This window comes from Haplochromis burtoni, unplaced genomic scaffold, assembly GCF_018398535.1.
Source record: "Haplochromis burtoni strain Fernald_Lab_line unplaced genomic scaffold, NCSU_Asbu1 Contig_12, whole genome shotgun sequence".
In the NCBI taxonomy this organism is placed as follows: Eukaryota; Metazoa; Chordata; class Actinopteri; order Cichliformes; family Cichlidae; genus Haplochromis; species Haplochromis burtoni.
In genome coordinates this window covers 3,131,492-3,146,748 of record NW_024582373.1, presented here as the reverse complement: position 1 = coordinate 3,146,748, position 15,257 = coordinate 3,131,492, and the positions used below count along the sequence as shown (strand labels likewise).

At 41.4% G+C, this 15,257-nt stretch overlaps 2 protein-coding genes across 5 annotated transcripts; one reads left to right on the top strand and one right to left on the bottom strand.

Annotated features, from left to right (window-relative positions):
- The first annotated feature begins 118 nt into the window (after nucleotides 1-118).
- gpr75 (G protein-coupled receptor 75) lies at nucleotides 119-4,207 on the top strand. Of its 3 annotated transcripts, none has more exons than XM_042215421.1 (3): nucleotides 119-464; nucleotides 712-761; nucleotides 931-4,207. In XM_042215421.1, the coding sequence occupies exon 3, from the start codon at nucleotides 1,024-1,026 to the stop codon at nucleotides 2,665-2,667; it is 1,644 nt and encodes a 547-aa protein (XP_042071355.1). In that variant the 5' UTR covers nucleotides 119-464; nucleotides 712-761; nucleotides 931-1,023; the 3' UTR covers nucleotides 2,668-4,207. The 3 variants fall into 3 exon arrangements, with proteins under 3 accessions (XP_042071355.1, XP_042071352.1, XP_005915515.1); XM_042215418.1 differs by having other exon boundaries at nucleotides 712-830; XM_005915453.3 differs by lacking the exon at nucleotides 712-761.
- Nucleotides 4,208-4,234: 27 nt separating this feature from the next.
- erlec1 (endoplasmic reticulum lectin 1) lies at nucleotides 4,235-9,334 on the bottom strand. 2 transcript variants are annotated; one of them, XM_005915450.3, is made up of 14 exons: nucleotides 9,024-9,334; nucleotides 8,772-8,876; nucleotides 7,677-7,757; nucleotides 7,450-7,527; nucleotides 7,297-7,360; nucleotides 7,162-7,205; nucleotides 6,844-7,067; nucleotides 6,123-6,264; nucleotides 5,885-6,046; nucleotides 5,740-5,799; nucleotides 5,476-5,600; nucleotides 5,304-5,381; nucleotides 5,096-5,171; nucleotides 4,235-4,651 (listed from the first exon to the last, which is right to left on the bottom strand). In XM_005915450.3, exons 1-14 carry the CDS (start codon nucleotides 9,162-9,164, stop codon nucleotides 4,580-4,582), a joined length of 1,452 nt encoding a protein of 483 aa, XP_005915512.1. In that variant the 5' UTR covers nucleotides 9,165-9,334; the 3' UTR covers nucleotides 4,235-4,579. The 2 variants fall into 2 exon arrangements, with proteins under 2 accessions (XP_005915512.1, XP_005915513.1); XM_005915451.3 differs by having other exon boundaries at nucleotides 7,297-7,357.
- Between the last annotated feature and the right edge of the window lie 5,923 nt (nucleotides 9,335-15,257).

The window sequence follows — 15,257 nt, the reverse complement described above, 5'->3', positions numbered from 1 at the left end:
AATTTTTTTTTTGTTTTTTCACGTCCTTGGCAGAGACTGTTTAAATAGGGGGGCGCCATTTTTCGCATAAACTATAATACGTTACCATGGTGAAAGCAAAAATAAAATAAATTGCTGCGGTAATATATTTGACGTGTCGGATAATGGCGCTTCTGTCAAATTTCAAATGTTTGAAATAAATCCCGCAAATTCTCCTTTCTTACTCCGCCAGCTGACTCCCAGTGAGGGAAGCGTTTCTATGGACGGACTACTTGAATGCAGTGGTTATGCTCATGCCCGGATACGTAGACGGTGACTTCATACTCATTTTTCAGTGCACGTCCAGTAGCCGTCGCTTCTCTATTTGAATGGATTTATCGTAAAGAAAAGAAACAAGCTGCCATCTACGTGTTCGCGCTGATTTACACAGACATGTAAGGAAACGTGAAGATTATCGATTCTTTCCGACGGACTGTTGCGTTAAGGTGAGCTGCTAAAATACATTTTTCCTTCTTTGTTTCCGAAGCAGCGGTGCGTTCACTATCGCACTGCCTTAAAAATGATGAAGACGGGCTGTATGAAATAATGAGGATCGCACGATCTAGTACAGGTAGTGTGCTATATTTTCTAAGCAATAGTGAATCCTGGATTGTGCAGCCCGTTAAAGCCTTAAAACCAACATTCGTTTTGATATTCAGAGATTTTTCTTTCTTTCTTTTTTTTATTAAGCAGACGCTGCTGTGTGTGTGTGAGAGAGAGAGTTAAAGGGGGATGATGGGGAGGTAAGGTAATTGGCCAAATGCAGTGGTGCATAGCCTATTATACCCTTTTCTAACGTTTCTGATCAAATTGTAAGTTATCCATCCATTTCTCCTCATTATCATTATAACTGTATTGAAGACCAGCCCATAGAGCTGATTGTATTTATATTCTTTGTCGTTTTCTACCAAGGTGGCAGCAATGGTGGAAGCATGTGCTCCTTCCTCTTAGAGGAATAATACTGAAATTGATGAATGTGGAGTCGCTCTAAATCATCAGAGTACAATGAACACCACTCTTACACCCTCGGACCTGGTGGATGTGCCAAGACTGCAGACCTTCAATGGCACCCTGGGTAACCAGACCCCCTCGGGCTGGGCCGTGATCCACACTGCTACCTTGACTTTTTGTTCCCTCCTCCTCATCTTTATCTTCTTCCTGGGCTCTTATGGGAATCTTGTTGTGTTCCTGTCTTTTTTCGACCCGGCGTTTCGCAAGTTCCGCACCAACTTTGATTTCATGATCCTCAACCTGTCCTTCTGTGACTTGTTCATTTGTTGCGTGACCGCTCCCATGTTTGCGCTGGTGCTCTTCCTGGATGCAGGCGGAGGGGATGGCGTGTCAAAGAGTTTCTGCTTCGCCTTCCACTTGACCAGTTCGGGCTTCATCATCATGTCCCTGGAGACGGTGGCTGTCATTGCTTTGCACAGACTTCGCATGGTTTTGGGACAGCAGCCCAACCGCACTGCTTCCTTCCCCTGCACGCTGGCCCTGACTGCCTTGCTGTGGACATCCAGCTTCACATTAGCTGCTCTCCTCACCATGCGCGCATACCCACGCAAAGATGGACCCTGCTTGCCCCACTTTGGCCTGGGAAGTGGGCAGGCCAGGGTTGTGTTGTACGTCTACCTGGCAGTTTTTGCCTTTTGTGTTGCTGTGGTGTCTGTGTCGTATCTGATGATTGCTCAGACCCTGAGGAAGAACGCACAAGTAAGGAAATGCCCAATCATCACTGTAGATGCCACCTGCCCTCCACCCCCACCACCTCTCATTGCAGCAGGCTTTGAAAGCATGCAGTGTGCCGTTCAAGGCCCCTCTCTGTACCGTAACCAGACTTACAACAAACTGCAGAATGTACAAACGCACGCCTATGCCAACAGGACAAACCAGCCGGTGGTTCCAGGGGCCGCCCAAGGAGCCACCTGCTGTCAGCTGGTCTCCACAGTCAACTTAGCCACAGCCAAAGACTCCAAGGCAGTTGTCACCTGTGTAGTTATAGTATTCTCTGTGTTACTCTGTTGTCTGCCGATGGGAGTTTCACTGGCACAGGATGTTTTGTCACCAGAAAGCAGCTTTGCACATTACCAGTTCGAACTGTGTGGCTTTGTGCTCATTTTTCTCAAATCAGGCATCAATCCATTTGTGTACTCGCGCAACAGTGCAGGCCTCCGCCGCCGCGTACTGTGCTGCATTCAGTGGGCCGCACTTGGATTTCTGTGCTGCAAGCAAAAGACACGCCTGCATGCAATGGGGAAGGGGAGCCTGGAAGTCAATCGCAATAAATCCTCCCATCACGAGACCAACTCAGCCTACGTCCTGTCACCTAAGCCACAGAAGAGGCTGGTAGACCAGGCTTGTGGACCCAGTCATTCCCGGGATTGCGCTGGCAGTCCCAGGGCGACCGGTACACGCAAACCTCGCCTCCCGAGCACCTCTACACCCATCAACACCCGGATTGAGCCCTACTACAGTATATACAACAGCAGTCCCTCAGCAGGGCCCAGCTCCCCCACCAGCCTACAGCCTATCAGCTCTCAGACATTTGCCTTTGCCAAGTCCTATGTAGCCATGCACTACCACACTCACCAAGATGCTCTGCAGGACTTTGAAAGCACCTCAGTGCACCAGATTCCCGTGCCCTCGGTATAGTCAAAGAACAGAAAGCTTTGGACAATCTCTCCATGATGTTAAATCCAATGTGAATCAAAGGAGGAACGTGTAAACAGGCCATTTTTATGTCTTTGGGCTCAGTATTAACATTTTGTTCTCTCCTACAGTAGAAAGATGTTGCGATTTTGTGACTGGAGAAATGACAAGAACCAGAATTACAGTATAAACTTTGCCTTTGAAACTGAAATGAGAAACAGATTTAGAATAAAAGTTTATGTTCCAGCAAGTTATTTATTGATATTGAATTGATTTATTGAGGTTTTCACTGAACCCAAAGTCACCAGTTGCTAGTTTCGATCCCAGTTCCTCTCTGGCTGGAGATAGGAGTGAAACCAGCTTCTTCAGCATCAGGCCACTATGAAACCCCATACGGCTGTCAGTGGTACGTGGTTGCACCTGGATAGACTCTCTTCTCAAGAGAAAAAAAAGAGTCTGAGCCTCATACACTTCTTTTTTCTTAAAAACCCACAATAAATAACTGGCAAGTACAAATGTAATGTCTGTGAGATCTACACCTGTTACTGTGCTGTTACTACACATACACATAGCATCAGCGCCCTCTGGCGGCCGAATAAATAAAACACTAAATTCTACACTTAACTTACTTGATCAGGGGTGTCAAACCTCAGGCCCAGGGCCTGGAATCAGCCTGCTAAAGACTCCAATCCAGCCCCACTGGACAGATTTGAAAAAATGTAGAGAAAGGCACAAGTTTTGGGGCTTTTAGCTGTTTTTTCACAAGTTTAACAGCTTCATTTTTACTGATTTAAAAACCTCCCATATAACCACTCAAGCTACACCAAACAAATTCGGTTATTAAAAAATAAATGACAGAAAACTTCCTGTGCTTTTCATTATCTACTATAAAAATGTGTTATACACAGGATACATTGTGTATCCATTGGTCAGATGGATGCATTTCTTCTGTAGTTGAACACATTTATGCACAAGCCATTCAATTACTACAGTAAAATTTCTTTATCAAGTAGAAAAAACTGACACTTTCTGTTGAAGTTGCACTTTATTTTTATATTTAGATACCTTGAGGATTAAATGTGGTCTTGAAATGGTCCAACCCACTTAAAATCAAAGCGGGGAGTTTGAGTTAGATATCCCTGAACTACATATTTCCCTAATGTCTTGAATCTACTCTTTTCTGTGGTAATGGAAAACTAAAATAAGGTTTCATGTTTTGATTTTTTTAATTCTTTGCTGTAAATGCATTGGTTTTTATTCCAGAGATACAGCAGTAGTCGGATCCCAGTGTGCATCTTCATAAAACCACAAAACGAACCTTTTAAATGAACCTGCACACACTCTGTACATCCTACAACCTTACACTCACTTTTATTGTTATTCCACAGCAATCTCTAATGCATAAGTTACACTCACACAGCACACAGTCTCCCTGCTGTGAAGCATTTTCAGATGTTTTTCATATCTACAAGTAAAAAAGTGCCACAGTCAAGCAGCTAATCAATCCATATCTCTCTCTCTCTCACTCTCACACACACACACACACACACACACACACACACACACACACACACACACACACACACTATGAATATTGTTAATTCCCCTGATGATTCGTCACTCCTTTTCTTGCAATCAATCATCACAAAGTGAAGCATAGATATGAAGTTCAAGCAATAACTCCACTGCCTGAATTTGATTTAAGTTAGAGTCGGGCTGATGTAGCGTCACCCATCGCACAGGTCATGGGAGTGTGGGCGGGGCCTGTTCTCCCTGGGCTACATGAGGTCCAGCCTCAGGATTGAGTTTCTCAGTTTTGGCTTGTAGCGCAGTCTTAAGGGCATCTTGCTTACTAAGTGTCCTCGTTCTTTATGTCCTCCGTGCACCGCTGCTGTTCCAGTAAAACTCCGCCAGTTTAACTGGAGAGTGACAGAAGCCCATATTCATCAGCAGTGTCAAGAATCCTGCATATGACCGGTGACTCAACCTACAGAAAAAAAAAAAGCCATCTTCAATATGGTGCCTTTCATTTAGGATGATATGCCTGCACAACGCCAGTATAGTTAGATAATTAAATCAGTGTTTAGATCAGTGTCATTTCCTTTGTCAAATCTACAGGAAGTACTGCAAATATTTGCAAATATCTAGGCATGTTTATAATAATTCCTAATTAAAGAAACCAAAAGTTATATATTTTAACTTGTCACAGAGAAAAGGCATAAAGGGAACAAAATAACACCAAGATTGGCTCATGTACATCAAATTTATCCATGCAGTTAAACAATCTGCAGTTTCTTCTTTATATTTATCCGTAAAACTGATATAAATGTGTTTTACAAAGGACTAAACCTTCACATAAGATTCATAATGTTACTAAGCAAATTCTACTGTTTTCTTTTTTTTGCCACTCTGGAGTGAAACATAAACTTACCCCAAGGACATACTGACAAGTCTGAGGCTCCAGCATATAGACAGTGACAGCATGGGGAGACTCAGACTCCTTACATCTGACAGAGAGAAGAGAAATGATATGAGTGAATCAAAATGGGAAACACTGACAACTTAGTCTTACTCATCCGTGGACTCGGGCTGATGTGCTCCACTCTTCATCCCCTAGTTCTAGGTAACTGTTCACTCACTTGAGCTTGACGATGACCTGTCTGGGCTTCCCTGTCAGGTCACACACATCACCGTGACCATAGAAGTGGGAAACCAACCTATTGTGGAGTAAAGGGGAAAAGAAAAAGTAGTGGGTGGATATTTTTGTATCCCGTTTACAGCGATTAGTGTTCAAAAATCTGAAAGGCCTACTTGACTTTCTGCACTCCGTCCTCTCTGAGCTGGAGGGATCGGGCGACGTTCTTCTTGGCCCAGTCGAGGTGTTCATCTGCATTCCAGTTCCCCACCACTACAATGTTCTTCCCTTGCTCTTTATCCTACAACACAAAGAAAAGATAATCTGGCTGTTACAGAAAATACTCTCGCTTACTGCTTTATAGCCAGCGTACAATCTAAAAAGGTACTAGAAGTGCATTTGATTATTTACTTTTTCCAAGTTTGAATTCACTCGCTTACCTCATGGTACTGATGGACGTGCCTTCCGTAACAGAATTCATATTTCCACCATCCTACACCCTGAAACGCACATGTTAAGATGATTAGTGTTCCCTGAGCAGGTTATGTATCAGTGCTCAGCTTCCAACACATAAACGCGCCTCACCCCGTGCAGACAGTACGAGCCACTCAGGAACTCCTTAATTAGCTGTTCGTCTGTCAAGCGAGAGATGTGCGTGGTACCAACAGTGACCTGAGACTGCCCTCCGACGGTCATGGGTTTGTGGGTGGAGGTGAAGGCTTCTTCTCTCACTGCTGACGTCTCCTCCTATGATATACCACAAATGTAAATAAGCCACGTTTCGTGTGCTCAGGTGATCACCGTTTACCTTTGCACGTCTTACCTCTCTGGGCTCAGATGTGGCACCGAAAGGTGGTTTAAGCTGCTCCTCTTGTTCTTTGTCCAACTGGGCGAGCCGCTGAGGCCGCAGAGGGGAGCCCGCCAGAGCCTGGCAGAAGATGGCGTTCACCGGGGAGGATTTGAACCTGCGAACAAGTGACGTGAGCAGGTGGATTTTAAAGTATTTATTGGGAAATATATGAAAAATAAAAAGTCTCAGTTTGAGTTTTTCCTTTAAAATGTTGTCTTTATACAACTTTCAGTTAAATATAAGGTTAAAATGATCTGCAAATCATTGCAGTCTGCTTTAAACGACAAGCTACACCTTACTGTTTTACAGCAGCCAAAAACAGGCTTTAACTAAACAGCTCAGTGCCCCCATAGTTAACACAGTCACCTAAACTGCTAAACATCTGCAGTTAAAGACCGAGAGGAGAAACAAATCCCGGGGGACGTTGCATCAAAACAGCATCTGTTGCAAGAATTTTGCATGATATTTAAAACATGCGGATCCATCAGCAGCAAATAAAAGGCTATAACAAAACAGCTCTTCTTTTGTGTTTTGTGTGCTATTAAAGCATTTTTCTATTTGCTGGTGCTTTCTTAATTTGCAGTGAGTTTGACCTCTCAGGGCCACCGTCTTAAATATAATAAGACAAACTAACAAACAAACTAAATACAGGTGTCGCGCTCTATTAAAGTGTAACCATCTTAACAGATCTTACCTGTATTTTGGGTGTGCACAAAGCAGAGGCGTCAGCACCACCACCTCATATTCGCAGGTGGTGACCTCAGCGACAGACAAGATCTCGTGCTTGGCCTCCGGATGGCAGACGTACAGCACGGCTGTGGAACGAGGCTGGTCCTGTTTCAGCAAACACGGAGTCCCGTTTCCCATCTCCACTGAGTAGTAGGGAGTCAGCTGACCTTCAATGTTCTTAGTGGGCACCTGACGTTAGAAAAAGGGGAAGGCAACAGGAAAGATATATGAGACTGAAAAACTAGACTGGCAGATTTGCTTGGTTACTCAGTAGAATACTTGCTTTGGTTTCGGACGGTTTGACGCTGTCTGTCTTCTCAGCTTGATCTGAAAAAAAAAGAAAGGCCAAATATGATTAACGTTCAATTTAAAAAAAAAAAAAAAGCAGTGTAAGATATACATATATATAGAAACTTACCTGTCTCTGTTGATTGGCTCTTTTGAGCCATATTTCCCAAGAAGTACTCTTGTACACTGATCTTCTGTGGAAACATGCAAGCTTAGCGAACCGTAACGAGTGCACATTTTCCATTCCAGTCTAAAAATATTTCAAATAACTCAAAGCACTGACCTGAGAAGTCTCCTTCTCTTCATGGTACTGCCTTACATGTTTTCCATGGCATACTTCGTACGTCCAGTATGACTCAATCTACATTGGTATAAATATATGCTCAGCAATACACTCAAACAACATGATTTTTGTCATGCTCTGCTACTATAGTGTGACTGTGACTTTAAACTGCATGCAGTTTCAGTCTCTGTGTGGAGGAATATGAGATGAAAACAGAAAAGTCTCACCCTGTAGGAGCAGCTGCTTCGTTTGAATAGCGACTCGAGCAGTTCACCTGGACTGGGCCCGCCGTACTCCTTTTCATCATCCTGCAGCACCAAACAAATGCAACAAGAGTGATGAGAGACAAGAGATAACACATGCTTTTTTTTTTAACTCTAGGAAAGGAGGGAAACTGAAACCTTTATTAAAGGCTTATTTAGCATTTTGTAACTGATGTTTTATCATACCCTCCTATTAGGTTGTATTGGTCTTCATTCAAGGCAGAATTACAGACAAATATTTCAGCAACCTTTTATCGCTTAACACAGCTCTATAGTGCTTCTTCTATGAGGGTTGCTGTGTCACGGCACAGTTACATAGTCTCTGGTTTCGAATATAAAAAGATAAAACAGTCAGTGCTTTCCACATAATCTCTTAGAATCAGATGATTTTTTTTGGCACAATGCTTTTAGTATGTTTAATGAAACCACGCAAAATTTTGTCTTCACACCATGAAGATTTTCTGCGTCACAGGCTCTCCAGATACAAAGGGGTCGGTGGACAAGCTGCACTTTTTATTGCCTTTTTTCCCCCTTCAAGATTTTTTGAGCCCTTATTATTGAGTAAGTACCACAGTGAGTTCTTTTCGTTCAGGACAAACTTTCCCATAGGCAGCAGTGAGAATCGGTAACACAGGATATGTCACAGTTTTTGTCGTTTGCACCAACGTGACAACAATGACGCAGAGTAACAGGAGCAAGCTCTCGCACCTCGGATGTTTTGCCTGTTTTATGATAATTTACTACAGATAAATATAAAAAAAAACCTATTAGCAAACAATGCTGTTCACATGTTGTATGTAACAGTTTGGACATATCACATTGATCAAACAACTTCAGGTCCTGAAGAATTCTGTGGAATGACTCACACTTTTTAACGCAACTGTATCACAATTTATCTTTTTTCCTCACATCTGCAGGCAGGTTATAATCACCTGTGCAGAAACAACACAAAATTGCTCCGTGCCTAGCTCTGCTAGTGCAAACTAGTTCAGTGGCAAGCTCTCATAACTCTTTAGATAAACAGCTGTGCCATTCCCAGAAAGTGTTAGGAGTGCTCACCTCCTCTCCAGCCGTCAGTGAAGGGAGGAGACATTTGTACTTCTCCTTCTCTGTTGTGGTCAAGATGACAAAGTCTTCCTCACTGTAAAGTGCACCTGAAGTTGGCTGCGGGCGGGAGATAAACATCTGTTACTTCAACTCAGGTCTTGTGTGACAGAAAGAGAAAGAAGTCTAAAACAAAGTGACATTTACGTCTCCTGATCCCGTTAGGGCAGATGAGTTTCTTTAGTGACACTAAAAGAGGAGACATACCAGCGTAAATTCAGCGCCAGGCCAGGTGATTTTGAAAGGGATTTCGTCTGTGAATGAGGGATAGCCTCCTCTGTTGGCTGAAACGCCGCTGCAGACCTCCAGCAGCCCCCCGACTAACGCCAACAGCAGCCCCGCCATCATCTCTCCTTCCCCGGCTGCTGAGCTCCTACAGCCCGCTCTTCATGTACGGAGAAAATGGATTAAAAGCTGCTACAAAGGTTGAGGAAGTCTATTTAACAGACCTAAGATATAACACGACCGTGAAAGACGGATGTCAATACGGTTAAAAAAAAATACACAGGAAGTAAACTGCCACGTCGTGTTCCGGCTGCGCTTTGGGCTGAAAAAGAAGCAGCGCCACCTGGCTGCGATACTTGGCATGGGCACACAGCTAGATCCAAATGACAGCAGAGATGTTCATTTCTCTTTCTTATTCAACAGCGAGTAGCACTTTATAATATAGAGCAACAATCCAACAGTTTATTATTATTATTATTATTATTATTATTATTATTATTATTATTGATATTTTACAGGAAAGGAGACACAAATAATACTGTAATCAGCTTTAAATAGTTCACAAGTAAATGTAAATACTGCGTGCTTACAGTAGGAAAACACTATTCTTTAGACTAAAATACCTGAAGTTTCACACTACTTCAAATTACACAGTTATGTACTTCTTATGTATTACTTAAGAGTACTTACAATATAATTTGTGTAACTTTGCATGTAAAATACCCAGAAACTATTCACTGCTTAAAATTACTTGGACTATAATTACTTTTTCACTCTTGCAAAAACCTTAACTGTTACTTCCATCTTGTAGCATATCACCAGGGAAGAATTTTTAGGTAAACATAATTACAATGTAATTTTAGGTACATTGAAATTACATTCTTTTATATATTATATTGATATTATAAAATGCTACTCAACAGTTATATTAGGCTTTTGGTTTTTTATGATCCCACTTTCTATCCCAAGACCATAACAAAACTTCAAATATAATTAAGCCCTGATAAAATATTTCCATATCCCAGTCTATTATGCACACTAAAATGAAAGTCAAGTCAAGTTTAATGCCAAACATTTGTAACCAGGCTATAACAATTGCAATAATGTCTCTAAACTCTTCTCATTAGTGAGGTAGTGTAACTTAATCTTCCACTTGACGTGAAACAAGGTGACTACATAGTCATTGCAAAAGATAACGTTATGCGGCGTAGCATGAGCCCAAATACATTTTATTTGTAATTTTATTGAAGATTACAAATTATCACCAATACTTTGCAGTTTTGTAGTAATCACATGATTATTTTGCTGAACCTTAAATCAAAAATAATATAAATGGATGATAAGGCATTTATGAACAGTAAAACATATGATCTGAATCTGGTCTTTCACAAGAAGATGAAGTGGCTTCATGCAAGTATTTTTATTAACCATTAGCATGGATGATGTATACCTACGATGTGGTGAAAAAGTATTCGTGTTCTTCCTGATTTCTTTCCCTTTTTTGAGGAATATTTGTCACACTTACATGTTCCAGATCATCAAACTACTTTTGATATTGGACAAAGATAATCAGAGTAAACACAAAATTCTGTTTTTAAATGTTGATTTTCATTTTAAGGGAAAAAGCTATCCAAACCTACCTGGCCCAGTGTAAACCTCTAGATGTTTCTTTAGATCGTGGGATGTTGTGTTGCTTTTTCAGATCTTTTAGCCTGCTTTAGTTTGTCAGACAGGTTGTACTGAAGTGATTTTGTGGTCCATTAGGTCTGGCAGTAATCAGGCTTCAGCGTGGCAGGTGAAATCAGCTTTCTAAAAAAATGTGGTTACAGTTAATTCAGATGTAAGAAGGGGTCATCCACATAAGGCCAGTAGGTTTGTAGGTCATTACGTAAAAACTGCACTTTGTATTTACTTGGAATGTCTAATATTAGATTGATAGTTCGATATATGTAAGTATGGCAAATGCGCAAAAGAAGGGAGCAAATATACTTTTTTGCAGCACTGTAGATATATTTCCAAGGTTATGATGTGGACATGCCCAGTGCACCTCATTTACAAGCTGAGAATAAAAGCATCCGCATGTTGCGCAGTAATATTTTAAATATGTCACCCTGTCCTTCAAATTTGCCTGTGTTGTGAGAGATCACAGATCACCACAAGATAAACTCACTTTGTCTCACTGCTGCCTCCCGGTGGAAGATTTGGGACATTTAATTTGCGTTTGTAAGGTCTCAATTATTTTTAATTGCGGCTCTATGCAGGACTGAAGATGAAAGCCAGTATGGAGATACCCACTGAAGAGTCAAATGTCGAGAAGCTCATTTACCGAGCCTTCCGCATATAGCATTTCAGTTCACTTATGGAAGCAATGACTGAAGCAGCTCTGTCCCAAAGTGCATTGTCCCATAATCCTCTGACGCTGTTGAGTCGGCATTGCTGCGTGTTGAACGATTATAAATAGTCTTCCTCCACTTGATCAGCCCCTAAAAAATGTCACAGTTCACAGGAAATTTAAAACATAGACCCTGAAAATGTGTGGCTGCTGCAATTCAGAGTCTGCCTGTAAATGCACATCGACTTGGACAGTGTTCATTTGAGACTGGCATGTTTTCACCTGTTGGTGGAGCTGTTGATGTGAGAATGCGCAGTGTGTGAGCCAGGAGAAAGGGACCAGATTATAACAGAGATTTCCAGACAAAGAGGGAGAGGATTAGGATATAGAGGAACAGGGAAGGATACATGCAAGAAAAACATGCCAGTGGATCATCCAGCTTCTGAAACCACTTTCCTCTGCTTGTATATATAGAGCTTATACTCTCAACTGTATATGAGTATAAGCCTCCTGTGTCCATACAGTATCCGTATGGAAATATTTATGAGCCTGCCTTCATAGATACATATAGAGAGTCTTCTTCACCATTTCTTCCTTGATAGTCAACACTAACAGACTTTGCAGGAGCCTGACTGATGGGAACTTAACTGAACTCCCCACTTTGAAATGAGCATTTTCATTTATTTCACTGTCGTCTGTGGGGTGAACACGATTTGCATAGATCCCTTCCTTACACCCTCACCTTTTGCATAATTGATACAACTGTCATCTCTCGAACCATAATAACATCATTCCAAAGGGAGCAGAGAGAAATGAATCTTGGCATTTGAAGGTCTCGAGCAAAGATTAAGATATCTCCTGAGCTGTCACCTAAAAATATACATAGAATATGTCAGGAATCAAATCAATACTGGCACATTTGCTTGATTTTCCTAATGAAATTCAGTATTGATTTGCGTAAAGCGCACATGTTGAATTTCTTTGTAAGTTAGTGCAGCGAGTGCTGCCATGGAGTCTTTTTTTCTTAACTGAAATGGTGAAATGAAGTCACACACAATCATGTCCTTATTTGTAACACGATGTTTCCTAGCAACATGTGTCTACAGACCAGCGTGCACCTGTCCATGTTTAGATGATTTCTATCAACTGCTATCAACGTTACGAGAACGATTGAGGGAAATGCAGACACATCTTATGACCCGAGCGATAAATTCCACAAATCCCATCACGATAAAAATTTTTCCATTTGGATCATAGAAGAAACTTCACATCCAATTTGGTCTCGGTGTAGCTGCGTTGCCCGACAGATACTCTTATAAAACAATTATTACACCAAATATATTGAAATATGCCAATTCTGATGTGTTCACACTCAAAGCCTCAAGCCTTTAATATGAAAGTTGGGACAGTTTTTAGATCATAAGTCACGACGTATAGCTGTGGTATGTCTACTGCTACCTGTAAGTCTGCAACCAACATGATGACTTCTTTAAATTAGCTCTGACTTAGAAAGCACTAAATAAATATTAATGATAAACACTATACTGTTTTACAGAGAGTCTGGTCTTTCTTTACCAGAAACCATGGATTTATCCTGTGTTATTGGTAGTGTAGTTTAGTGTTTTAATCCTTACTAAGTTAAGAATTGCTGTTGATAATTTGGTAGAATTTGACCAGACAGAGCTTACACCCCTGCTGTTTGGGCAGTTTTATTTTTCATGTGCTTTGCTCTCTGTTTTACCATGTTTTTATAAGCTCCTCCCCTAAAACAGAGGGGAGCAGAGTTGATTTATCAGCCAGCTTATGCAATATATTTAATGCTTTAAAAGCACTTCCCTTTCAGAGTCTGATTTCCTTACAGATACTGATAGCTGTGGTATGTTTAGTATTGATTGTGGTATTCATTAATCAATATCGTTTCTTTGGATTTTGTGGAGAATTTTTAAATGATGATAAACACTGTCAGTTCAAATTATCAGTTTGAAGACTCTTCAGTAAACTGGCAGGCCTGTTTACCGGTGTCAGGATTGTAGCGTCAGAACTCTTGATATTTACCCTAAAGCTGATGATTGAGGAAACTCTCCTAATTCTGTCAAATCTGCATGGACACACCTGTCACTCATTCACCTGTTGTGCTTCCATCAAACTAAAACACTGTGTAATAGGCTGAAGGAATCTTGTAAGGGGTTACTACTCAAATTCTGGAGAGGCAAAACAACAAGTCAGTGACACATGAAAGAGATGGATTTAAGCATGCCAGTGGATCAGAGTGCCGCTCTGCACCTCCCTGCAGAGAAGGTAATGAGAGAGTATTTTTGTTTGGATGGGTCTGGATGGGATCCAGATACTGACAGAGCTGGTCCTTGCTTATTTGTCTGAGACGGAGGATCAAATCCTACATGAGAAAAGGGAAAGAGCCCAGGATTGAAATGCATGCAGTATAAACCAATAATGACAGGATGCATATTTGTGTTACTGGACTGACCCAGTCCTTACGAGAATATAAACTTGGGCTTTGTTCTTTATTTTGACGTTATATTTTGTATTTACGGGCTTTTCTTTCTCCCCGGCTGGCGGAAATCTCCAGAAGCGGCTTCATCATAACTAAAACACCCTATGCACCATGGCCATTCTCAAAAGGTGACCATGGATTTTTATGTTAATACCATTATAATACTTCATTGTCTGAGACTTTAAGCTGTTCGAAAGAGTCTCGCAATGCCACACTTGAATACAAAAGTCAGTGAAACCCCAGAAGTGTCCCTTTTGTCTACAAGCAAGAGCAGAAAGTGGGTTAGCTGCTTGAAAATGCATCCTAAGCAGTGCGCATAAGCTAGAAGAGCTTAGTGAAGCTAGGAAGACTTTGAGAGTGAAAGTCATTTGGTGTCTCTTCAGAGTTTGACAGGGAACAGCACAAAAACGGAGAGGTGTGGAACAGAGCTCTCGACTGACTGGATGGAGAGCAGAAACAGATTACATGGCTATTTGATCAATATCAGCACATCAGCTGCTAGGAATAATGTACAATGAGCGCAGTATTAGTAAGTGAGCATATGCTTAACAAGAGGAATCACAGCTATGACTTTAAACAGCATTTATTAAAATATTCTTAACACACATGCTGACAAAACTTTGTTGGCTCCAAGCAAATAACACTTGTGAAATACTGGATGGCAGATTCTGTATACTTTATTGATTCCTCTATATTAGCATATCTGGGAAAGATCACTTTAACAGTCCACAGCAACCCACATAAGCTATTTACAGAGCAAATAAATACATTGCTTTCCTAACACAGTTCTTTATCCCCCGCCGAAGTACAGTACGCGCTGCATTCACCAAGTCATTTATATTCACCCGGCTCTTGTGTAATTGATTCAAGCAAACGCCACACAATCCATCATCATTTGAATGCAGTCACAAGATTTCATTGGCACCAATTTGGACTGCAGATAGGTTTAATTGGCTGAGATATGTGAGAGATGATGGCTTCTTCCATATTATGTATGAGTTCACTACAGTCTACTGGCTTGGCTCAGGCAACTAAGTGAACTAAGCGAAAACAAGCAAAGGCAGCAATTTAATGCAAAGATTTGGAACGGTAGCTTTACACTTATATAAGATAACAAGGTCCTGAAAAAAGGCTCCAAAAGTAATAGATATTTATATTTCAGCAGCAAGTTTGCATACTTGGTCCTTGGTTAAAAAAACGTCCGTATGTAATATTGAGCACATGAGGCCACTCGCCTCTGTCAGTGCGCCCCAGGGTGGCTGTGGTTACAATGTAGCTTGCCATCACCAGTGTGTGAATGTGTGTGTGAATGGGTGGATGACTGGATATGTAAAGTGCTTTGGGGTCCTTAGGGACTAGTAAAGCGCTATAT